At 36.3% G+C, this 25,495-nt stretch overlaps 1 protein-coding gene across 11 annotated transcripts in view; it reads right to left on the bottom strand.

The window, feature by feature from the left end:
- DLG2 (discs large MAGUK scaffold protein 2) overlaps window positions 1-25,495 on the bottom strand; it is a 2,171,029-nt gene that overhangs the window by 423,402 nt on the left and 1,722,132 nt on the right. For all 11 annotated transcript variants that reach the window (XM_025355445.1, XM_025355443.1, XM_025355446.1 and 8 more), the window contains one exon: window positions 9,577-9,645. In XM_025355445.1, coding sequence (XP_025211230.1) covers window positions 9,577-9,645 — 69 coding nt within the window. The remainder of the gene's footprint in view (window positions 1-9,576; window positions 9,646-25,495) is intronic.

A 25,495-nucleotide genomic window follows, 5' to 3' on the forward strand; every position in this document is an offset into this window, starting at 1 on the left:
GTGATGAATGAGCCACCAGAAAATCCCTCTGACCATGACTTTTGTCTAGACTTATTTTCATGAATGATAAAGACAAGGCGGAAAAGGACTTTTGTCAGTCAGACTAAAAGATGTGATTGAAATGTATGTGACATTTCTGTTGAGGCAGGATGGTCTAGTAGTGCAGGAGACAGCCATCTAGGTTGCAGTCAAGAATCCTTCTCTTCCCAGACACATGACCTTGGGGAAGTCACTGGTCCTCTGTCACATCTGTAGACAGGATAAATAACTCTTACCCAGCCACCTTACAAAGCTGTTACTAGGATCAAATGGCATAATGTCCATGAGATGCCTTTGTAAATTATAATGCACTATGCGAACATAATCCTGGTACTTTCATGGTAAACAGCAAAAAAGGGAGAAGAATAAAAGAGAAAAAGAAGAAAATGAATGGCAAATTAAGACTAAGAGAAAGGAGGAGGAGGAAGTTTCAGTAGAGAAAGCAGGGGAAAGGGAGAAAAGACAGAAAATAAAAAGGACCAAGGGAGGAGCTGGTAGAGGAGAAGGAAAGATGCAGCAGTGGCAATGAAAGATCTCATAACTCTGGCACATAGGCAGATAAATAAGCAAACAAACACATAAACATAAAACCGAAGGAACAGCAGAACTGGACAGCCATGGGATTTAGAAAATCACGTCTTTATCAAGACCACAGAACACTGATAAGCAACTGGAAGACTCCATCAGACAGCCTCTTAGGAGGAGACAGCGAGTCAACCATGAGTCAGCCTCCTTATTATAAATTTCTAAATGGAAAGCTCTACTGAGTTCATGTTGTTCTCATCTGTGCTTTGCTCAGTCATACACTCAGACAGATTTGTAATCATTGTGCAGCCATTGATGACCCTTTCTTTGCCTAGTCAAGGTCTAGTCGTCATTCAGATGAGAGCCTTCAATGACTCCCCTGACCACCCTGACAAAGTCAGATGCCCTATTATAGGTACTCAGGGCATCGTAGTCCCCCCTACCTTTTTTTTTTTTTTTTCCCCACAGAGCTTGACACAGTAACAGATTTATATTTATTTGTGTGATTATTCAATTAATGTCTTATTTTCTCCCACAGACTGAGGGCAGAGTTAATGTCTGCTTTGCTTATCATTATATTCCTAATTGAATTTATTGGTTGGCATCATCATAAACAGAATCAAGTTAAAAAAGGACAGTATTCAAAGAGAGGTAGTGATGCAAATGTAAAGAAGAGGTTGGTGCTGGGGCTACAATTAGAAAGTTTGGGACTGATAAAATCTTTTTGATAGTTTAAGCAACTAAATCTTGTCATGGAATAATGGTTCTGGTTTTCATTTTCATAATAGACTTATGACTGGGTGCTGTTTTATTCCTCGTTGGTTAATTCAGCATATTAACTAGCTCTTTAGTGACATCTCAGTCAATGTCATGGGTGAGCATATTATTATTAGCATTAATAACTATGAGTACTGATGAAGAGGGGCACTTTTCTAGCTGGATGTTCTGCAGCACACTGTTTTGGGTATGTTTAATTATGTAACAATGAGGAGAAAGTTTATTCACAATTACTTTGAGACCATTTTTAAGCCCATTTAGTAAAACTTTAAAAAGTTTTCAAGGAAGATATGCACAATATGATAAGTAATCATGTTGGAACTCATCTACATCCGGAAAATAGGGAGTATTTAAAAAGTAAACATCCCTAACTTCAATTGCCCAGTGGATTCTGTGGCAGCCCTACAAGGTCAATACTACTGGCACTAAACAGCCCTCAGTATGTGAGGCCACTGAACAGGGCAACCCAAGAATTCTCATAACCAGACTCCTGACCTGTGACTTCTGAGCTTCTTCCTAGTCCTGCTGGGCAAACCAGAAGCCTATAGTTTGGAGATATTATTCCTCCATTTCTTCTAATTCAGTACATTTCAAAGCGAGTGGAATCACGATACAAGTTTGTTCCCCATTTATTAACATTTTTATTTGAACCAGATTTTTGACAATGATTCTAGTTAACGAAAAACTCCAAAACCTCAGAAATCAAACTGAATTCTACTTTGTATTTTAATGTCTTACTTAGGCCTCCAGGTTGGCCAGCTTGTAATAACAAAACACATACAAGTTTGGGGAGGTATGAGAATGTAGTGACTTAAAAATGTGGGCTCAAATCTCAGTTCTGCTACTTAACTTCTCCAAGCTTTAGTGTCTTCATCCATAAAGAGGGTTAAATGTGCCTATAATTGTTATCAGAGCAAAATGAGAGCCACATAAAACACAACACATATCAGTTACTATTAAATTAAAATGAAATATACAATATTTAATGTTATATTTTAGCCCTTAAATATAGAAAAAATATTCTTTTTGAACTTTAGAGTCTATGGGTTTGCAATGCCTGCTTTAATGATAGAGTACTCTGTATTCTTCAATTTATGTTTTTTTGTTTCTTCATTTTAAGGAAGGCTTTCTTTTATGGAACAATAATGATGATAGTGGATAATGTCTATACAAGTCTTTACCTGGAAAAATACAAATCTAGATTTTCTACGTCATCTTGCAAAATATTTTTGCTGTTTTACTAGTCCTTGAAATTCCACATTTGGAAACTTCTGTCTGTTCTAAACAAGAATCAATGGTTTGTTTATGTATTAATTTATTTTTACACAGTTGTAATTTGAAAAGCAAATGGCAACAGAAATCCAGTCCCTGTGAGAGAATTAGAACTCATGTCTTCATAGCCCTTAAATATTTCCTAGCTCTCCACTGTCTCAGCATTTTTTCAATACTGGTAAATTTGGGAGACTCCTTAAAGTTTGCTGTGATGACACCTTTTATATTTTAAGCTCTACACATGTGAGGAAAAAGATTATAAGGCCTAGAAAAGGATGTCTTATGGAGCAAGGAAATGGAAAAAAAAAAATCTGTTCACCATTTGAAATGAGGCTAAGGAAAAGGAGCTGAAAGCTCAAGCAGGAGGAGAGGTGCAAATTCCAGGGACACAAGGAAAAATGAAAAGGAAGCACGTGATGCTGAACTATGGGGGATAGCGATGATCTAGAGGAATTTGCTGCTCTGATAGATTCCTAATGAATCCCTTGGTTTTTAAACTCTGAAGATCTACCTCCGCCACACAGGGACGGAAGGAGGGCCTGTAAACTTTTTGAGTCCTTCCAAACAGCTAGGATGTTTTTAGCAGGTGACCTGGCAACATTAATAAAGTTGGGACTCTAAACCAGAGCTTTCTCACCCAGAACTTTCTTATTCAGGAGGCAGGTCTGTCTTTATTGGACTATAAATCACAAACAAAATTTTTTTGGGGGGGAGCAGTTTGATTTCTTCTGATCATTTCTAAAAATCAAATGGGTGCTCATCTCCTTACTTTTCCCATATTCTTTTTAAATAAACTGTTCAGCTGGCAGGAAAGCAAAATAAAGAGAATGACACATACATATAAATACATATATACATATATGTGTATATATACACATATACATATATACACACATAAACATACACATAAAATAATATATATTATTTTAATACATTCTAAAAATAGACAAAAATCCTTTGCACTTTATCCAACTTGCCTCTCTGTTTTGATAGAGTCACTAAAATATCTGTGATAAGCAAAGGCTCAGATTTTTGACCATCGACCCTAGCAACTAATAGCCTGAAAAAAAAAATCTCTTCCAAGTTTCAAAGAGCACCACTATAATTCAGTATATTAATCAGCATGTCAACCCCTCCCTGCCCCCAACACTACTTAGCACTACTTTTGAAGGTCAGGGTGTGCTGAAGGAAGTTGAGCATTCATGCTGATTACAAATCCTGAGGTATAGATGGGTGTCTGTATATGTGGATAGAGATAACTCAAGCCAACTAGCTCAAAGGGCCAGCTACCCAGAGCCCAATGGTCCCTTAAAAGTTTATGCTCCATATCTAGGAATATTCCTAGAAGTCCGTAAGCCAAAATTTTGTCTCCGAAATGTTAGATTTGGAAGGCATCTAATACCTTGTTTATTTAATTCAACCTGATCACTTCATATATGAGATAACAGACATCTTGCCAAAATCACACAGTAAGAAATGGTAGATCTGGGTTCTATATCCTGATTCAAAGATGACCTGTTGATTTTCAGATCACATTCTGCCATGACCATATATTTTGGAACCAAATATCTGAGTACTTGGAGGAAAAAGACTGAGTCTTTTAGGTTAGCAACATCCCAGGAAATTTGAAGCACATTAGCTTTAAAAAAAAAAAAAAAAGCTTTTCCCATCCAGGCAAAAGGAGTAGAGAACAAGAGAGGGAATAATTCCATTAGAGGTCCTGTTTCCAGATGTTCCTTGGAAAGGTTACCTGAGCTCAGGCTTAGAACAACAGAGTCTCCCCAGCCCCAGTGGAACCATGGTTTCATGAGCCTAGAGTGGTCTTAAAATGTGGGAAGGGTGTCTCTTGTGCCAAACAGTGGCACATGGCTATCCCAATGGAGTTAGGCCTGTCCTGGTGAGAAAGTACAATAGCAGTATCATCACAAACCAGTTAACTTGAAAGGATGGGTTCCCTTAGATCTGTTTGTGAGTAAAACTACTTTTTTTGTTGTTTTTTGTTTGACACTCATATGCTTCTGGATTTGGGAGAGATTTTTGGTGCGGTTAGTTAGACCAACTATTTATTCCATAAAGGATGCCTTGAAGAATTTCACTGAAGATGGTCATTTAGTTTCCTGTTAAGTGCTACTTATAAAGGGTGGACAACACCTTCCAGGGCAGCTGTTTTGCCAATGTGAAAATGCTACTAGAATTTTTACCAGAAAATTCTGCCGTTAAGTATGCCACTAAATGACCTTGTAAGGTAACATAAAGTGCCTTCTCCTAGATGAAAGAAAGCTTTCTGAGTAGCTGCAGATACTTTTTAGTCTTAGCAGTGTTAAGAAAATGCATCTAGGTTTTTGCACATGATTTTCTTTTCCATTTTTTAACCTCTGCCTTGCTGCAGACACATCCCTCAAAATTCAATTTGTGCCACCTCCCCTGAGAATTCTCCCTTCCTTTCCAGAGGCAAATGCTTTTAACCATTTCAGCTTTTAAATAATTTGTATACATTTAAGAGATACAAGTGCAATTTTGTTACATGGCCATATTCCACAGTGGTGAAGCCTGTGCTTTTAGTGTATCCATCATCAGAATAATGTACATTTTACCCACCAAGTAATTTCTCATCGTCCAACCTCCTCCCAGTATTTCACTCTATTGAGTCTCCAATGTCTATCATTTCACACTCTATGTCCATGTGTATATATTATTTAGCTCCCATTTATAAGTGAGAACATGTGGCATTCATCTGTTTCTGAACTGTTTCACTTAAGATAATGGCCTCCAGTTCCATACATGTTGCTGAAAATGACATGATTTCATTATTTTTACAGCTGAATAGTATTCCATTGTGTATATATACCACATTTCATTCATCCAGTCATTCGTTGATAGGCACTTAGGTTGATTAGGCTTTTTAACAGAAATGTTTGAGGTTAAGCGAGAAAACACGAAACTGTGCCCCAGACTAGCACACTGTGAAGGGCTCAACTGTGGGCGCCACCTCTCAAAGTAGCTCATCTAGGTGCTACAGAAGAGTGATTCAATGTCTTCCGAGAAGAAACATCTTTTTTCTTTTTTGTATGCAGGGGTGTGCACGCTAACGGGAGGACTCTTCATTCCTATTCTCAGACTCTGCTTTCCATCCCATCTGTTGTCACTACCCTAATGTCTCTGAGTTTTCTGGGTTTGACTAGGCAGATCTGCTCTCTGCTGAGCTGTAGGCCCCTTCACATAGTGCTACTGCACTGTGGTAGGGCTTCTTGTGGGTGGCATCCCGGGAAACACAACCCCATGAAATGCCATTCTAATAGAATACAATGTAAAAGGTGCTCCCTGGAGTTGTACAGCCCTGCTTCCACAGGTGATCAAAGGCTGAGATTACTTTGTTTTTCACCAATCAATACCCTTCCATCAGCTTTCTGTTGCAAAGAAATGTAATGAACCCATTTGGCCTTTGATGTTCCCTTCTATTTCCTTGATCACTATGAGATTGTCCTTTTTAAAAAAATATTATTATCACATTAGTTTCCTTTAGGGTCTCAGGAGGAAGAGGAGATTAAGGTGTGGGCCATGTCTGTCAATTTGAAACTGAAACACAGAACTTATTCTGCTAATGGGGGTATCATTCTTCCTCATTTTGTCTGGCATAGTTATAGATGATTCAGATATCAATTTAACAGCAGCAGTGGACTCTATGGTAGAGGACTCAATTAGATAGTTTTGTTGTCTCAATGGATCAAATTAACTGGAAATCTGAAATATCTCCACTTATTTTATGTCAAGTAAATAGCAACTTGGGTGAAAATTATATAAACATATGCCCTTTTAAACTACATTCATTTAAAAAATATCCTATGTAGTTGCTTTTCACAAAAGCATTAGGAAGGAGAGTTTTGAAATAATGGAATTTGCAATTTCAGTTGATTGCCTACACGCAGCAGTATAACACTTTAATGGGAAACCTGCTAAAGACCCGTTGGCCTATATAAGATGAAAAATAACTTTCCCACTATGTGTTCAGTCACAGTGATTATGTGCCACATTATCTCTTCATCTGACAACCAGCTGGGCACGTATAGCACAAATTTTTGTGTTCTGGACTTTGCAGAGGATTACTGAAATTTTGCCTTCTAAATATTTCAATAATGCTGTTATTTCTACCTCAAATATTTTATTTTATATCCAGAAGTGTTTTACATAAACAAATACACATAAACGTATTTAAAAGCAAGTGTTCAAAGTAAGTCTTCAAACTAATCTAGCCTATAAAAATAAATTTTGTCTTTTTCAGAACACTTAGACTAAATGTATATTTAACTAGTACTTATTGAGGGTCCAATATGTACCTGCCACTTTTATTTTTTAAAATTGGTGAGTTTGCGCTAGGTATGGTGGCTCACACCTGTAATCCCAGCACTTTGGGAGGTCTAGGCGGGCGGATCACAAGGTCAGGTGTTTGAGACCAGCCTGGCAAATGTGGTGAAACCCCATCTCTACTAAAAATACAACAAGTAGCCAGATGTGGTGGTATGTGCCTGTAGTCCCAGCTATTTGAGGGGCTGAGGCCGAAGAATCGCTTGAACCCAGAAGGTGGAGGTTGCACTGAGCCGAGATCACTCCACTTCACTTCAATCTGGGTGACAGAGAGAGACTCCATCTCAAAAAAAAAAAAAAAAAAAAAAAGGTGAGTTTGATACTATTTTCCCTTTTATTGTTGAGGAAACCCATGCTTAGAGAGGTGAAGGTCCTTGATCAACAGCATATGGCAGAGGCGAGGATTCAAACCAAATTCTTCGACTCTAGAGTAAGTTTTCTTCCATTCTTACAGAGAATAGAATATATTGTGTTATTCACTAGATATAAGGCAAACTGCTTTATGCTAGTTGGGACAATAGATCACTATGAAGTTTATACAGTATGCTATTTTTTTATAAAAGGAGTCACTGGTGTTTTGAAGTTAGGGTAACACGTTTACATTTTTGGCCTCATCAGAGAAGAAGAAATGGTGATTATGTCAATTATAGAGTTCCTTAAACTCAAGTGGAAAACAGTGGAAATTGAAAAAAATGCTTTGGGCAAATTGCTAAGAAGCTTTTGCTAATAAAAAGAAAGAAAACAAAAGTTTGGAGATAGCCTTAGAAGGAAATGCCATTATTTATCACAGCTGGAGGAAGTCTACTTTGTGCTGATGGCCAAAATGTGAAATGACAGCCACCCTGAGCCCTGCCAGGAGAGGTCTTCAAAAGGAATAATAAAGTAAGGTAGAGACAGTGGTCAAATTAGTCCCCACACCCTTACCTCTACTGCAAACAACACCTCAGCTACATAGTATGCACATGGACCTCCAGTACCATCCCGAACAGCAGGTTATTAATTCTATTTAATGATTTTTAAGGTTAGAGTCATTCTAGTTCTTCATTGTTTTGTTTTTTTTTTCCACACTTAGGAAATTCTACACGATGTCTAACTTAGCCTGAATGTGGTTTATGAATTGTACAACCTGTGCTCTCCACCTCAATAAAGTCTTTCATACCACATTATAGGGGACAGAGCAAAACAGTGGAGTCAGGCTTGATTTCAAGTCCAGGCTATGCTACTTTCTGTACAAGTACACTTGGGAAAATTACTTAACCTCTCTGAGAATGAAGATTCAGAAAAAAAAGATACCTATCTTCTAGGACTACTTTAGAAATAAAATCAGGTAAGACAGGTGATATGGTTTGGCTCTGTGTCCCCATGTAAATCTCATCTTGAATTGTACTCCTATAATTCCCACGTGTTGTGGGAGGGACCTGGTGGGAGATAATTGAGTCATGGGGCGGTTTCTCCCATACTGTTTTCATGATAGTGAATAAGTCTCACGAGATCTGATGGTTTTATTAGGGGAAACCTGTTTTGCTTGGCTCTCATTCTCTTTCTTGCTGCCATGTAAGAAGTACCTTCTGCCGTCCACCATGATTGTGAGGCCTCCCTAGCCACATGGAAATGCAACTCCACTAAACCTCTTTCTTTTGTAAGTTGCTCAGGCTTGGGTATGTCTTTATCAGCAGTGTGAAAATGGACTAATACAACAGGTGATTGGTAGATAAATAGATAGAGTCTGGCACCTAATAAGCACTCAGTAAATGCTTTTTTTCCTTCCCTTGGAGGAATATTTATGAATTTGTACTGTTGGGCAAATATCCATATACACTTCAGTCCTCAGCTCAAGAGTTACATCTTTGCAGGAACCAAACTGACCTGCTCCCCAGTTCCCTTTTGATGCCCATTTACAGTTAGGTATCCCTCCTGGATTCTCCATTAATCCCTTATGCATATCTCCTATAGAGTGTAATGCTTACACTGTATCACAAGTATGTGTTTGTATTTCTATCATTTGTACTAGACAATGAAGCCCTCTGAAGGGAAAGAAGAAATCTTATTTGACTTACTGAATCTAGTACCTTGCACAGTGCTTGGCACATATTGTGAGTTTCCTAGATATTTGCTGATTGAAAGAAAAAAGAGAGAGTGTGTGAGAGAGAGAGAGAGAGAGAAGAGTGGGGAGGGAGGGAAGGAAAGAAAGAAAGAAAGAAAGAGAGAGAGGACAAAAGAAAAAGAAAGAAAGAAAGAAAGAAAGAAAGAAAGAAAGAAAGAAAGAAAGAAAGAAAGAAAGAAAAGAGAAAGAAAAAGAAAGAAAAGAGAAAGAAAAAGAAAGAAAGAGAAAGAAAGAGGAAAAGGAAGGAAGGAAGGAAAAAAGGAAGGAAGGAAAGAAGGAAGGAAGGGAGGAGAGAAGGAAGTAAGGAAGGAAAGAAGGAAGGAAGGGAAAAAGGAAGGAAGGAAGGAAGGAGAGAAGGAAGGATGGAAGGGAGGAAGGAAGGAAAGAAGGGAGCGAGGGAGGAAGGGAAAGAGAAAGAGAGACAGAGACAGGGAGAGAAAGGAAAACTTTATATTCCAAGGTTGCACAGTTTAAGAGGTTCTTTATTATTATCTTACCCTTCCAGGGAGATGGCCCGTTGGAGAGTCACTGAAGGCTGACGAGTTGTGGTGCTATGTTGGGAATGACTGCAAGAAAAGGCAGAAGAAACGCACATCATTTATTTGAAATGTTTTTGAACATTTTAATCAGTCCTATTGTCAAGAACCAATCTTGAAAGAAATACAGTAGAGATTAAATATTTGTTGATAAGTAGAACCCTCCACCAAAATATAGTACTCTACCAGATAAGAGTTAATTTTTTTATAATTTGATTTTAATATATATCATTCAAAAGTAAACTTTTAATGATAGGTAAACATTAAAATGAACAAACATATTTGAAAAAGGTAATTTTTTGCCCTTGGAATGAGATAATATAGAGCATAAAAACATACATTTATTTATGATGCAATGTATTTTTTTAAGCTGCAGAATAATTTTTTCCAACAAAGTTTTACACAGAGCCTAATCTGTAAATCAGAGAAGTTGTATTTAATTAGTATAGATGTATTTATTAATTCAAATTTGCAACACTTAGTTGTAAAATTAGTGACAATTGAGCTATTTGGTGAACACAAAACTTGAAAAATGAGACTTCCAGCTGCATATCAATCTTCAAATTTAATGTAGTTCTAGATTTTGATTACCTGTAACAAGGAAACACTAATTTTGCAGATAAGCAATAGAAATAAAATGATAATATCTATCATTTATTGAGGTCTTAAACACTTTCCTGTTTTTAAATTTTTATGTCTTTTATTTCTCATAAATTTAGGAGGTATGTCCCATTCAACACATAAAGAAATTGAGATACAGAGAGGATGAGAAAGTTGCTCAGAGTCACATGGTAACTTCCTATGCTTGAAATGGCATTGAGACTGTTTGATTCTAGAGTCATTTTAAATTCTTATAACAAGTTTTCACATTTTTAAGAATTCATCTCATAATCTTAGAATATTCTTTTTCTTTTTTTTTTTTTGAGACGGAGTCTCGCCCTGTCGCCCAGGCTGGAGTGCAGTGACACGATCTCAGCTCACTGCAACCTCCACCTCCCTGGTTCAAGCGATTCTTCTGCCTCAGCCTGCTGAGTCACCAAAACCACAGGTGCGTGTCACCACGCCCGGCTAATTTTTGCAGTTTTGGTAGAGACGCGGTTTCACTATGTTGGCCACTATGTTCACTATGATCTTGAACTCCTGACCTTGTGATCTACCCTCCTCGGCCTCCCAAAGTGCTGGGATTACAGGGGTGAGCCACCGTGCCCGGCCTAGAATATTCTTTAGAAAGAGACGGCAAGATAATTTTTTATCTGAGATAGGCACAATAATAATAATTCGACAGCCAACTTTATTGAATGTGTAATTTTAGTTTATAGTATTAGGTTAAATATTTTGGTTGAAATACTAGTCACATATGCATATAATATGTGAACAAGTGTATATATATATATATATATATATATATATATATATATATATGTATAAAAGAAACCTGAGTCTAGGATTTCTCAGCACAAACATGACAAATGCTGACATTGCCACAGAGAATCAAGCTATAGGCTGCAGAGTCTTTCATTCAGAACCTAAGTCACCATAGGTGGGAAGAGGTGTTTTCCTGCGACAAGTAGACAATATTTGTCTAAGGTTAAGGGTACAGAATTTTGAGACCATAGCTGAAACCTAGAGAATGATATACAAGTTAAAGACTGTGCTTCTTCAAGTTAAAGATTGTGTTTCCTGGTATCCCTCGCAGTGCCAAGATATTCATTGATCATGTTTTCAATTGACTAGTTGAAAAGCATCATAGCATTCAGGCCTTGGACTATGTAGCCAGACTGCCTGGCTCAACCACATATACCAATGTAACCTTGTATAAATTACTTAAATCTCTCTGTATGTCAGCTTCTTATCTTGTAAGACTAGGATAGTAACAGCACTTTACTCACAGGGTTATTGTAAGAATTAAATGAATACAGTATTTAGAACAATGACTATCACATGGTAAAGCTATATAAGCGTTCATTAAATAAATAAACAAATACGATTTAGCAGAGGGTATGCTTTGAGATGCTTAGTACCAAATAAGAATAATTACTGTATTTAGACCACTTCAGTTAGTCATATAGTCAGTGCCACAAGGTATATATTTCTGTGTATAACTTTAGTGATAAATATCAGATTAAAATATATTTTCTATTATAAAAATATCATACATTTACAACATATAAAATAAAATAAAGCATTTTCTATTACAAATATATTATAAAATTACTGGAAATAAAAATGAGAAATTAAAAAATATTCACCTATAGTCCTATTACCTTCTTTCACATTTTACCGAGTTATCTAATGTAGTTCTTATAGGAATTCTATAAGGTAGACATAAGTATTTCCATATACAAGAAAACAAAACACATAGAACTTAAAATAATTTTCAGAAATCAACAGCTTGCAAATGTGGAGCCAGAGTCCAAACTAAAGCTTATCTTATTGCCAAGTGTGTGTACTTTCCATTCTATCTTTTTGACTCTCTGCATGTCCATATGTATTTCACATAGTTGTACATATATACAGAAACATATGTAACTTCATATCCTCTGCTTTTCCTAACATTACAATTTAAGCATTTCTCATAGGGTCTCTATCATTATTATTTTGGTGTTACATAATGTTACTTCCTATGAAGATACAATTACTTAGCCATTTTTGATAGTTGGATATTTGGGTGATGTTTATTGTTTTAATATTATAAACAGTGCTGCAATGAACATGTTGGTATCAATTACTTTTTTCTTATTCTACAATTTCCTTTATATGCATTTCCCAAAATGGAAACACTTATTAGTTTCTTGATTTATGTTATTAATTACTTTTCAAAAGCTTTGTACCATTTTATTGCTTCTAAAAATGTATATCTGTACCAGTTTCCCCACAGTCTTGCAAGCACTGACATTATAACTTTTAAAACACTCTAACAATTTAATAGATGAAAAATGATGCTTCAAATTTGTAATGAGCATTTATTTGTCTATTAGTAAGAATGACCATTTTTTCCATATACTTATCGGCTAATTGTGTATCTTTTGTGCAAAATGTCTAATCCTTTCCTTTACCATTTGTTTTCCACTGGTCTAGAAAGTACCAACAGTTCTTAGGCAAAGATCAATGACGGTCACTAACCAAGATTAATAAGTAACTGTAATTTCTGATAGCTTTCTCACCATTAGCTCAGCCCACAAAATTAAAACAAAAAAAATCAGTAATCTCACTTCACTTATAATTACCTTATAACTAATTACTTTGCTATTCTACTGTATTCCAATAACATCCTCTTTAAAGTTCTAGTGACAAAGTAAATGCAAATGGAACCATGAGGTGCTTAGAGAATTTGATTCCTTTTATATTACACATGCAAGGTTAGCCAGTTTCTCCTAGTCTGTAAATTTGGAACAGAGTCTTTTCCAAAGTGTAATTATCCTTTTACTCTCTTCTAAGACAAATACAGTGAACTAAGACAAATACAGTCAAGACCTGTGGACACAATGAATTTTTGTTATTCCCAAATATAATAGTAATGTCCAAGCCATACTTGCAGGAGGGATACCTGCAGTGGATGTTTGGACCTACTTGATGGTGATTACAACCGGTATTTTAAAGAACATCAAATAGTTTCCCCTTCGGACCAAGTAGGTTATATCCTTTCCACACTATTGGCTGCATAAACAATGTGGTGTAGAGTTACCATCGCTAAGAAATTACAGGTAACCACTTCCTGTCTCTTTCACCTCCTCAGGAAGAGAGGCCAGTCAGATGGAATTCTGAGAACTGCTGTAGAAAGAACCAAGGGAGGAACTCACAGCTAAAACATGCTGCTCTGTGCTACCATCTCATTTTCCTACATATCCATAATAGCACCCAGAGCTATGAATCACTAAGGTTTATTCACACGCCTATTTCTCCTATAAAGTCATGTATGCTTTCAGAGCAAGGTATTGGGTTTCTTCATCTATACATTCTCAGCTCGGGGTTGACACACAAAAGACCCTTCATCAATGTCTTTTTGAATGATGAATACCATGGATTGAATTCCATCTATCTGTAAGGCCCCTATGACTTCTCGCTTTGAAATTTTGCAATAGCATCAAGAATTAGGTTTCATCTCCATTTTCAAGGGAAATTAAATTAAGGCCCAGATCTCCTAGCTAGTAGATGGCGCAAGTAGAACCCAGATTTGCCAGCTCTAAAGTGCTTGCTCCTCTGAGATAAGCCATATTGTCTTATAAAAAGTTGAAATCAAAGCTCTGTGACTGGTCTATATAGAGCACCTGAAACACTCTGTTAGAAAATACTGAACTCCCACTGAGTAACACTGACAAGTTCTTTTTTTCTTTGGTATAAAATACCACCCATTACTTTTACTATGTACGCTCAACTTCCATGTCAGTGGCTTTTGAAGATCATTTTTATGAAGATCACTTAATAAAGGAACTTCTCTGTCACATCCACACCACCTCATTAGTAAGTCCTGAACATTTATGAAGATTTAAGTGACAATGAATAGTGGGTGGGTAGAATGAGCATGAGGGAGGCTCAGCATCATGCTACAACATGAATGCTGGAGAAGAAGTCCCCTGTCATCTGGTAGAAAACCTGTGGCACCAATTCCCTAGTTAGGTAGCTTGGCTGAGGTACTAAATCAGGCAACTGTAGAGATAAATATTACTAAACCTTTTTAAGATCCAAAGAGAGGTATCAGCCCTATTGCCTATCCAAATCATGCTGTCATTAAATAAAATTGAGCAAGAGCACAATAGAGTTTTCTTTCCAAGAACTCTCTGAGTTTTCCAAGTAAAAGACTCCAAACTGTTGCCTAAGAACTGAAATTTGAATGGTGCTGAAAGATGCATTCCTATTGCTATGCTTAATTAAGAAATTTTTGAGCATCTGAATTGAAATAGTTCCATTATACATGGAACACAAAGGTCCTAGCTGGTGGTTCTCTTTCTCTGAGGCAATGAGAGGCAGGATAAATGGTTTTTCCAACATGCTGTAATATTAAAACTATGCTATTTTAATGGATAGCACAAAAGGTTTTTTGTGTACTTTATTAATTAACTGATAACATAAAGTTACTTAATGTGACTTGTAAAGTCACATTAGTCATTAACGTATCTCCTTATGGATATTCAATATTGTCTATTTTTTCATTTCTAATGAACTTGCATTTATCCGTGTCATATTCAACTCTTCATCTCTCTCTTACATATTTGTATCAATCATTTATTTAATCTACTTTAATATTTTTTTCTTGTCTTTTTCTGTCTACTTTCCTTCTCTCTTAATGTAGTGCATGCATTAAGTTGTCACTATTCTTAAAAAGAAGAGTATGTCTTGGATATCCAATCAATACCTCAAATTTAACATAATCAAAACATCATCACCTTCCCACATGAAACTGGATAGTCCTCCTGTTGTTTCACTGATACTTAACATGAAGTGTCTTGTATAATTATTTATATGTTGTAGTTATACCCAATAAATGTTAATTGGGAACTTATTATACACCAGGGATTGTGTTAGGTGCTTGGAATGACTCATTCCTCAATATTGTAGTACTCAATAAATATCTGATAATAAAGAGAATAGTGAAAGCAAATAAATCATTTGGCCCATGTCCAAATAACATGGATAGCATTTTTCAATAAATTCCCAGGCATATTTAATTGGCAAACTATCTAAGCTATGTTTGGAAGAATATATAAGTATTTTAAAGTATGACAAAGGAAAATAAGACATTTTGAGAATCTAGAAGAGCGTGATCAAGATCATGAAGGGTCAAAAATACGTGGTGTGCTCTGGAAACTTAAGTGTCTTGGCTTGGCCAGAGCAGAGTGGCCAGGGGTAAGGTCAGGAAGCTGGCTGGGGACAGGCAATGAGGGGCAATGAATACCTTGCCAAGGTCTGGTCTTACATCTGTTAGTAATGGTGAGCTCTCCAAGGTTATTAAGTGGGGGGAATAAGAGGGTCAAGATGGTGATAACTGTGATTCAGAAAACTAAACCTGAAAATATTCTGAATAATGAAAGAAAGTGGAGGAAATCTATAGTCAGGGAGAATAACAATAAGCCATCAGGGTGAAGAAAATTAATACACGCCTAAACCTGAATAACGCAGTAAAAATTAAGAAAAGGGAATGTATTTAACACATTTAGAGGTAGAATATCCAGGAATTAATAAGAAAGAGCTAAGGAGAAGACACTCTGATTCCAGTGATCTGGCTGGGTAGGCACTTCCCCTCCCCAAAGTTAAATTATCCCACATAGAAAGGGCCCTGTTCTTGCCAGGGTATAGGAAGAGTTGTGCTCTCTTCTGTGACTTTTAAGCAAGCCTTCAAAAACAGACAGACTCTGGTGTTAGGATTGGGGGAGGTGAGGAGGAATGAATAGACAGTTCTATCACTGACTGAAAGGATCATGGCTCTATTAACAGAAGTGCATGTGTGTAAAGGAAAGTGCATAAGTGGATAGAAAAATATAATTGAGTTTGATTTTGTACAAGATTAGCTTGATGAGCTGGTTACACATGTGTGCAATATGATCTACAGTGGACATCCATAATTATTAAAAAGTTCTTCCTTCTCTTGATGTGATACCCATCTGTCCACAGCAGCCACTGGATGACTGAGATAGTCCTTGCATCTTCAACCCTTACAAGTAAACATTCCTAACACTTTTTTGACTCTTTCTTTATGAGCTAGTTTCAAGATTCTTAGTTATCTTTCCTTGTATGCTCTCACATTTTTCTTCTGATATCTATTAAGTTGGTGCAAAAGTAATAGTGGTTTTCGCTGTTTTACAAAATGATAAAAACCGCGATTACTTTTGCACCAATCTAATATTTAAACTGCAGAATGTAGAAATGAACTCATAGTTCCAGATGTGTTCAGATCAGGGAAGAGTGCCATGAGATGCTGACTTTCCTCCATCTGGATCCCATACTTCTGTTATAGCAGCCCAAGATAACCTGGACTTTTACAATTTGCTGAATTTTATTGCTAAGTTTAGAGTCCACTGAACGTCTCATGTATTTGTGACTTCAAATGATTAAAAATCAAACCTATCATGTACTTACACATCAGATTTTGGGACCCAATATATTTATCACATGTCAAATTTAATGGTTTTGATTTTGATCTAGTTTTTAAGTTTGTTAAGCTAACATTTAGTCATCAATTTAATTCAATAAGTATTTATTGGACATTTAGGATGTGTTAGCCATTATAAAATTTCACTCTTTCATGTAGCTTTATATCATCAAAATTCACATTTTTATTTAAGTCATTGATTATAATAAGGCATAAAGACTGTGCATTGTGCAAATCATCACAGATCTTCCTCCAGTTTAATAGCTAGCCCACAAGTTATGCTGTTGAGTTCTCTTAATCAGCATCCTTTTAATAGACTAACCAATCTTCTGCACTCTCTCAGTGACAGGCAGACCAATGTCCACAGCAAGCAGAGTACTTATGTCCCATAAATTTCCATTCCTTTCAGGTGATTTTCATACTAACAAAGAATCAATTGTAACTGTTCTTAAATCTGTTTATCATTATTGCATTTGTTTTTATAATTACATAATTAAATGTGGCAAAAATGAAATATGTGTATGTAAAAAGCCTTATCTCTATCAAGAGTAAGTTTGCTGATCTTGAAAATCTAAAAAAAAGTACTTATTAATAGTTAAAAATATTGCTGTCAAATTAGGTCTGAGAGAGATAAGATCAAAAAATAATTATAAAATAAAATAATTTTTTTACTTAGTTCACTTTTGATTCTCACCTAAATTTAAAGAAATCCAGCATGGAAAGTGTGAATGATGGATTAACATGTGATTTATGTAAGAACAATGAAATAGAACTTCAGGAAAAAAAAATAAATGGGTCCCAGGTTTCTGGCCTTACAAGTCAATTTGGTATGCCAAATATTTTAAATTAAAGAACAATTTAGACATTAGAAAGAACACCATCAAAATTGTGGCCAGAGCTTGAAAATGCTAGAAAAAATCTTGACCTTCACATATAAAAAAAAGATGAAGGAACACAATATGTTAACTGTTCTCAAATTAAAAGTTCTGATGACCTACAGAAATGCAAAGCATAAGATTGTACTAATGATAATTTGTTTAAAATTAAAATTATGGACAATTAAGAAATCAAGCATGCTGGGACAAACAGATGGATATAAGCATGAAGAAAAATATTAACTCAAATTTAGAGCCCCCAATTTTTCATTCCATAGCCAAAGATACTCAAAATGTGCTTTTTTACTTAATGTTAAATGGCTTCACTCAACAGTCAGTAATGACATGGTGACTCAGAAAATAAACTGGATATGGTTTATTGGGAGAAATACCATTTTTTTTCTTTTAAATACCAATAAAACACTCATTTTATTATGCCACTATGCAATTATATTTTTAAAAGTTAAGGTGAAGTAATTAAGACAGGCAGTTTTTAAAATAAATGAACTATTTAAATCCAGACTTTTGACTAACAAGTCAATAACTGGTTCTGGATGTGTAGGGTAGGAAAAGTTCTGTTGTATGAATGTCTAACAGGATTGTCAACCAGATATTAGTTCTTTCCTTATCTTTAAAGAATAGCAAGAGAGAATTTAGAGTCTTCTTGTAAAGGACACTTATGTTAAGTTGCACAGCCAGAATGTGTTTAAGGTGAGATCAGAAGACAGATGTAATTCTCAGCCCTTGGTTTTCTCCAACCTGTGCCACTGTGACCCCATATTCTTCTCTGTGACAACAGGTAAGTGATGAACATGGCAGCCCAAACACTGGCCATTCTAAAAATCACACTCATCACTGTTAAGTAGTTGAGAGACTCTGAGAGTGCACTTCAAATGCTGAACTAATCTCCATGAAAAACCCTTTGCTTAAAGCAATAATGAGAAATCTCAGCATTTTGCCCAGTGGACTGACTCAATTGGATTATGACTGGCTTCAAAGCCTGAAACACCAGGAGCAAAATATAGTGTTTTAATATAGTGGGCATATTCCTGCCTTTACTCATTTTGTTTTGGGTAGTTGGCTATACATCATTCTTCTCGGCTTCGGTAGTACACAAGCTGCATCTCAGAAAACATTAAGGCACTTAGTAATGTATGAACATGTATTAAAAAAACCCTTTCCCCACAGACCATTCTTCAAAAAGAAAATGAAAAACTGAATTTATAACAGCTTAAATCAAGTATTAGATAGTTCCATAAATGTAGCTACTTCAAAAAGGAAAGCAAATTTTAGTTAGAAATTTTATATAAAAATAGGTACTACATTTCCTCTAGGGTTTTTATGGTATTAGGTCTAACATTTAAGTCTCTAATCCATCTTGAATTAATTTTCATATAAGGAGTAAGGAAAGGATCCAGTTTCAGCTTTCTACTTATGGCTAGCCAATTTTCCCAGCACCATTTATTAAATAGGGAATCCTTGCCCCATTTCTTGTTTCTCTCAGGTTTGTCAAAGATCAGATGGCTGTAGATGTGTGGTATTACTCATAGGTGGGAACTGAACAATGAGATCACTTGGACTCGAGAAGGGGAACATCATACACCAGGGCCTATCATGGGGAGGCGGGAGCGGGGAGGGATTGCATTGGGAGTTATACCTGATGTAAATGACGAGTTGATAGGTGCTGACGAGTTGATGGGTGCAGCACAGCAACATGGCACAAGTATACATATGTAACAAACCTGCACGTTATGCACACGTACCCTAGAACTTAAAGTATAATAATAATAAAAAATAAATAAATAAATAAATAAAAAAATATAAAAAAATAAAAATAAAAATAGGTACTACAAAATGCACCAAGTGGAGAATGAGAAATGGGAAGATTTTCGTATGCCAGCTAGGATTTTAGGTATCTAATTCACATTGCCCTGGATATCTTTTCATTTCACATAGGAAAGAAATTTTTCAGAATAACACACTCTGATTTTTATTCTTTAACAACATTGAAAAGGCAGAAGTTTTTTTTGGAAAAAAGGGCAGAGATCTGGATGTCAGAAATGTGGGCTTTCCCCTGTGCTCATAATGAGCTCACTGGCCCTAGATAAGTCACTTCATTTTCCTTGTTTTGATTTTTCCTTCCATTTCTTTTCAGTTCTTACTGTCCTCTCCTACTTTATTGGGTGTAGATGGGAGACAGCACTGTGATGGGGAAGGAGCATGGTCTTGAGAACCAATGGATTTGGGTTAGGAATTTCTCACCTTTCTTAACGAGGTTCTTGACAATCTCAAAACTGAAACGTTTCATCTCTAGTCCTGTCATCACATAATGTAGACAATGTACTTTTTCACAGTTTTCTCTGATGGGGAAAATAAAGCAATGTATGTAAAAAAAAATATAAAGTATGAAGCATGGATAATAGTAAATTGAAATTACTTCCCAGGGAGGCAGAGTGATTTGGGTATAGGTGTCTCTAAATACTGACCTGAACATGAAATAACCAATGGGTCGAAGGAAGGAAAATATGGCTAGAGCTAAGAATGGAATCTGCAAGATAAGGCAATTGCATGTCGTGTGTGAGCGAGGAATCCAGGACAACTTCCATGCTTCTAGTTGGGGTGACTGGTCAGCAGTGGTGCTTTATACTGAGAAAGGAGTATAAGAATAATAATAGGTTTGAGGGAAATATGATTATTTCATTATTGTATCTGGTGAGTTTGAGGGAATATGCGTGCCATCAAGGTAGAGATACCTCATTAAATAGATATTAGAGTTTAATCTCAGTAGACAGTTCTGGTCTAAAACGGTACATTTTGGAGTCAATATTGTATAGGTTCATTTGAAGCCATGGATAGTCCTAGAAAGGTTGTGATGGAAAGGACTGAAAGCTAAAATGAAGACTTAGTGATAGGAAACATTATAGGATGAGTAGCAGAAGACAAACACAGAAAAAGACTAAGAAGGAGTGAGTGGAGAGGATATGTGAGGAAAAAGAAGAGAATAAGAAGTCATGTCAGCCAAAAATGGGAGCAAAGGGATAGTTTTAATGGGAAGAGTTTGGTCAACAGTTGCTAAAGACCTTAAAGGCCTTAAACATGAAACAGGGAGTACTGCTCTTTGGAGTTTGTAACATATTCTGTAGGCAAAGAAGAGGTCACAAGTACTTTTAAGCTAAATTAAAACATAGCCACTTTTGTAGTTTAGAATAAGCTCTTCATGATTCTCAGGTTTATAAAACAGCTGAAAAAGGGTTAGAGACAGCCAAGAATCTGTGGAGAGAAAGCAGTTCTGAAGAAGACTGGCATGAATTCCAAGCCTTTCTGTTCTAGCATTTCCAGAGACCAGTCCTTACAGAGCCTTTCTGTAGAGCAAATAGAACCCTTTATCCTGACAGGGGAATGCCACATTTCCCATGGCAACCCAGTGTGGTTTCCAAGGCTAAGAAATGCAGAACACCTCTTATTATTTTGCTGGGTTCTATTTTCAATAAAGAATTGTTTATTCTACAATCTGTTTTCCTTATTGATTTTTCATACAGACATCCAAGTAAATGTAGGATGTTTGACTTCATGGGATCTGTTAGTTTGTTTGTATTAGCCTCATGGAAAAGCCCCAACTGTATAATGAAAGAGGAGATGTTTCACTTGACATCTGCAATCTGAATCTTCCTTACAATGGTCATGGCAGAGTAATTCCTTACAATGGTCACTGCAGAGTCATCACCCTCATTGTACTAATAGGTAACAGAATAAAAGGCCAATTGTTCAGTTCCCTCTGCTCTACTATTTATACTCCGAAGGTAAGAATCACCTCTTTCTCTGGTATTCTTTTCGGTTGAATATGTTCCAAGTAACCATGTGGTCATTTGTTCACCTAATCTTCTGCTTATTACCAGAGCTCTAGTATTGAAAAGAAGAAAAAGCGAGCTGGAAATTAAGACCCCAACATGATAATGTGCAATGCTTTCTACAGTTTTAAATTTGATCCAGTGAAGTGAAACTAGTCACTGGCAACAAACTCTTTCCATTTAAATAAGTTAGCGGTTTCCTCTGGGATTAATTTTCTGACACAAAGCAATTTTTGTAAACATTTGTAGCTGTGAACAGCTTGACAATATTTAGCATTCATAGCCATTAGATTACCAATATAAGGCAAATATTAAATGTAAAATATCAATATAAGGAAAGTATCTAAACACTAAAATGTTTTGTCTTTGGATCTCAATGAAAAGCTTCCAAATGAAGCTTTTAATGAGTTTCCCATTAATGAAAAATGACTACTTATGAGCAACTATATTGTATGCAAGTTACAACTGTGAGCATGCAAGTGAGAGGATTTGAAAAGGCATAAGGGTAACAATTTTTAAATCTATGATAACTTTCTTACCCTTCACATTTCTTAAGATTTGCAAATAATTAAAAAAAAAAACCCACCTCTAGAGGCCAAAAGTTTTATCATAGTTTGTTAACTTAGTAGAAGATTCAGACATCCATTCTCCATATCTCACCTTCCCAATCACCTAATAGACAAATTATCACTTGGTATATGCAAGGAATTATGCCTGGTATAACAAAGGAAAAAATAAGGCCTAAAATAAAGACCATGATCTTCAAGCGTATATAATCTAACTTGGGAGAAATGACATTCATTTGGTCATTCCAGTTCATTCCCTCCCATGTCAGTTTGGCCTACAATCTTCCTTTCTGTAAATAGAGGTACCGCTAACTGAGTTCAGTCAAAAAATCTAGGCATTTTCAAGGATTTATTTTCCATCATACTCCATATCCAATCCCTTAACAAGTTGTTTTACTTATTCCACAGAAATACATGCCACCTCTTCAGCGCTACTACCTTAATGGAAACAATACTTCTCTTAGTAGACGATTGAAACAGCGTCCCAACTGGTTTTTCTCCTGTCCTGCAGTTACTTCTCACTGACCAAGATTGTTTTCAAGCATAACATCAGGTCACAAGTTGCCCCACTTACAGAAAACCTCTCAAAGACTTTTGCAGTTAGAATAAAATACACAGTCCCTTTGAGGGATGTCAAATCCTGTGCCACTGTCTGTCTTTTGTTGCTCATTGCTCCCCACTCTGTCCATCACTCCCTAACCTAGCCATACTGGCCTTCTTCCTGCCTCTGAGATATTCTCGCTAGTCCTCTCTAAGGGCATCTCCGTTCATGGATTGCTTTACCCCTAGGTTTCTCCTGGACACCTCCTTTTCATTCAGATCTCAAGTGAAAGATTACTTCCCTGAGATGCCTCTGCTGGTCTTCTACCTGAAGGTGTTTCATTACCATCCCAGGTATTACATAGCCTCCTACATTTCTCCACATCACCTATTACTCATGGAAATTATCTGTTTATTTGTTCAATTTTGTATTTGTTGACTTCTTTTCCAATTGAGAGTATTGCTTCCATGAGTTGGAATCAAGTAAACTTATTGAGAATTCTTTACCGCCATGATTCGAGTTAAAAATCATTGTTTTCATATTACTACTGCATGCTGTGTATCTTGCAGAAGTAATGCTTTCTTAGACTCCATTTCCCCCCTGCCTTGATTCTTTGAAATGTCTTAGAAAAATGTGTTGACTACATTTAATAGGAAGCATCCAGTCAAACACTCTGCTGGAAATTATTAGGTTACTCAACTTCATGTCACATCTTACACTGAATATACCATTGGCTTGTAATTGCTCCAAATCCTTTCTCCCACCTCCAGACTTTATCAAGGCATATCTTTTATCACCCTTATTCAGCCAATATTTACTGAGCACCACATATGTGCCAGGAAACAACCAATGTATTCCAGAATTCATTCTACTCAGTCGTCTACCTCATATTTGTTAAATTATTCTCCTTGTTGCTTTCTTGTAACCACCCACATTCTGTTATAGGACATTTCTGTATCTACTGAAATTAAACACTGTGCTAGGTAGTATAAGAGTCACAGATAGGAAGCAAGCCCAGTTCCTGTTATTAAGAATCTTACAGTTTATATAGAGAGATATGTAAGTATGTGATAGTGATCAATTAACCAAAAACAAAAAGGAAGAAATAAAAGAAAGAGAAGCAAAAATACACTGAACACTATTAGAACAGAGGAGATTTCACCCTAGCCTAGAAGTTTACAGAGCCCCAAGGAAACAAAAAAGGAAACAAAAATTTTTTAAAGATTTTATTTGTTTGTCCTAAAAGTTTGAGAAAATTTTCCCTCTAAATTAAATGAAGTTAAAATTGATAGATAATGGTTGTACATATTCTTGGGTACGCGTGCTATTTTAGCACCTATATACGATGCACAATAATCAAATCAGGGTAACTGGGATATCCATTGCCTCAACCATTTATATTTTCTTTGTGTTGACAAATCTTCTCTTCTACCTATTTTTAAATGTACAACAAATTATTGGTAGCTATAATTTCCTTACTGTACTATGGAATACGGAACTTATTTCTTCCATCTAGCTATATTTTTTTTACCTTTAATAAATTTCTCATTTCTCCCAGCCCCTTCTCTTCCCAGCCTCTAATAACCACATTCTACTCTCTGCCTTCATGAGATCCACTGTTTTAGCTCCCACTTATGAGTGAAAACATGCAATACTTGCCTTTCTGTGCCTGGCTTATTTTATTTAAAATAATTACCTACAGTTCCACCCATGTTGTTGCAAATGACACAATGGATTATCATTCAGCCATGAAAAATAATATGAAATCCACTTGCAGTTTTATGATTTTTCTTCTGGGCCTCAAAGTTTCTAAATACTTTAATAGGATAATTTTAGGAATGAGACAAGTTATAAATAATACATATACATGTGTATCAGGAAACATCATATTACTAAGAACTACCGTATTTTTTTTTTTTTGGAGATGGAGTTTTGCTCTTGTTGCCTAGGGTGCCAGGCTGGAGAGCAATGGCAAGATCTCAGCTCACCACAACCTCCGCCCCCCGGGTTCAAGTGATTCTCCTGCCTCAGCCTCCCTAGTAGCTGGGATTACAGACATGTCCCACCACGTCCGGCTGATTTTTGTAGTTTTAGTAGAGATGGGGTTTCTCCATGTTAGTCAGGCTGGTCTTGAACTCCTGACCTCAGGTGATCCACCCGCCTTGGTTTCCCAAAGCGCTGGGATTATAGGCTTGAGCCACCGCGGCCAGCCCCTACTGTCTTTTTGAACACAGTAGTGGAAACATTCATTAGGTGAGTGAAACTTCATAACTACAGCCATTTCCAAACATCTTTTATTTTGGAAAAACCTCAGCCATTTTATTCACACAGGGCCCTTTAAACATGACACTTGATAACCAGGCAATACTCCAAAGGAAGCACTAAGATGATTTCAAGAGCCACAGTCCCTGCTATTGTTCTTCACTCAACCTGCTGCTATTCATTCTTCAGGACTTATCTCATGTACACTCAGATTCAGGAAAAGAATTTGTAAGCTCTAAGCTTTGTTTCCACAGCACCCAGACATATCTTCATCAAGGTATTTCCCACATAGTAGTAAAGCACTATTTTAAAAATGTCTTTTTTCCCAGCTAGGCTGTGAACTCCCTGAAGGCAGTAACCATAACACATTAACCATTGTACCCCCAACCCCATATCTAGCACAGTTCCCATCTATTGAACTGAACACTGGAATGCTAGTTATACAATTTCCACTGAATTCTCAAGCAAAAATATTCACTTTTATCAAGACAAACCATTTGTAATTGCATTTAATGAAGTCAAATGAATATACCAGGGACTCTCTATGTATACAGTGCACTTGACAAGGGGTGGGGGAAATTAATATATACCCTCTATTATACCACAAATTCACAAAGAAGGACAATATAAATAAGGAGGAATCCATTTATTGCCACTTGAGAATATAGTGGTGAATCTTAATTTTGGAATAAAATATGTGA

The sequence above is a fragment of the Theropithecus gelada genome, chromosome 14, assembly GCF_003255815.1.
Source record: "Theropithecus gelada isolate Dixy chromosome 14, Tgel_1.0, whole genome shotgun sequence".
Taxonomy (NCBI): domain Eukaryota; kingdom Metazoa; phylum Chordata; class Mammalia; order Primates; family Cercopithecidae; genus Theropithecus; species Theropithecus gelada.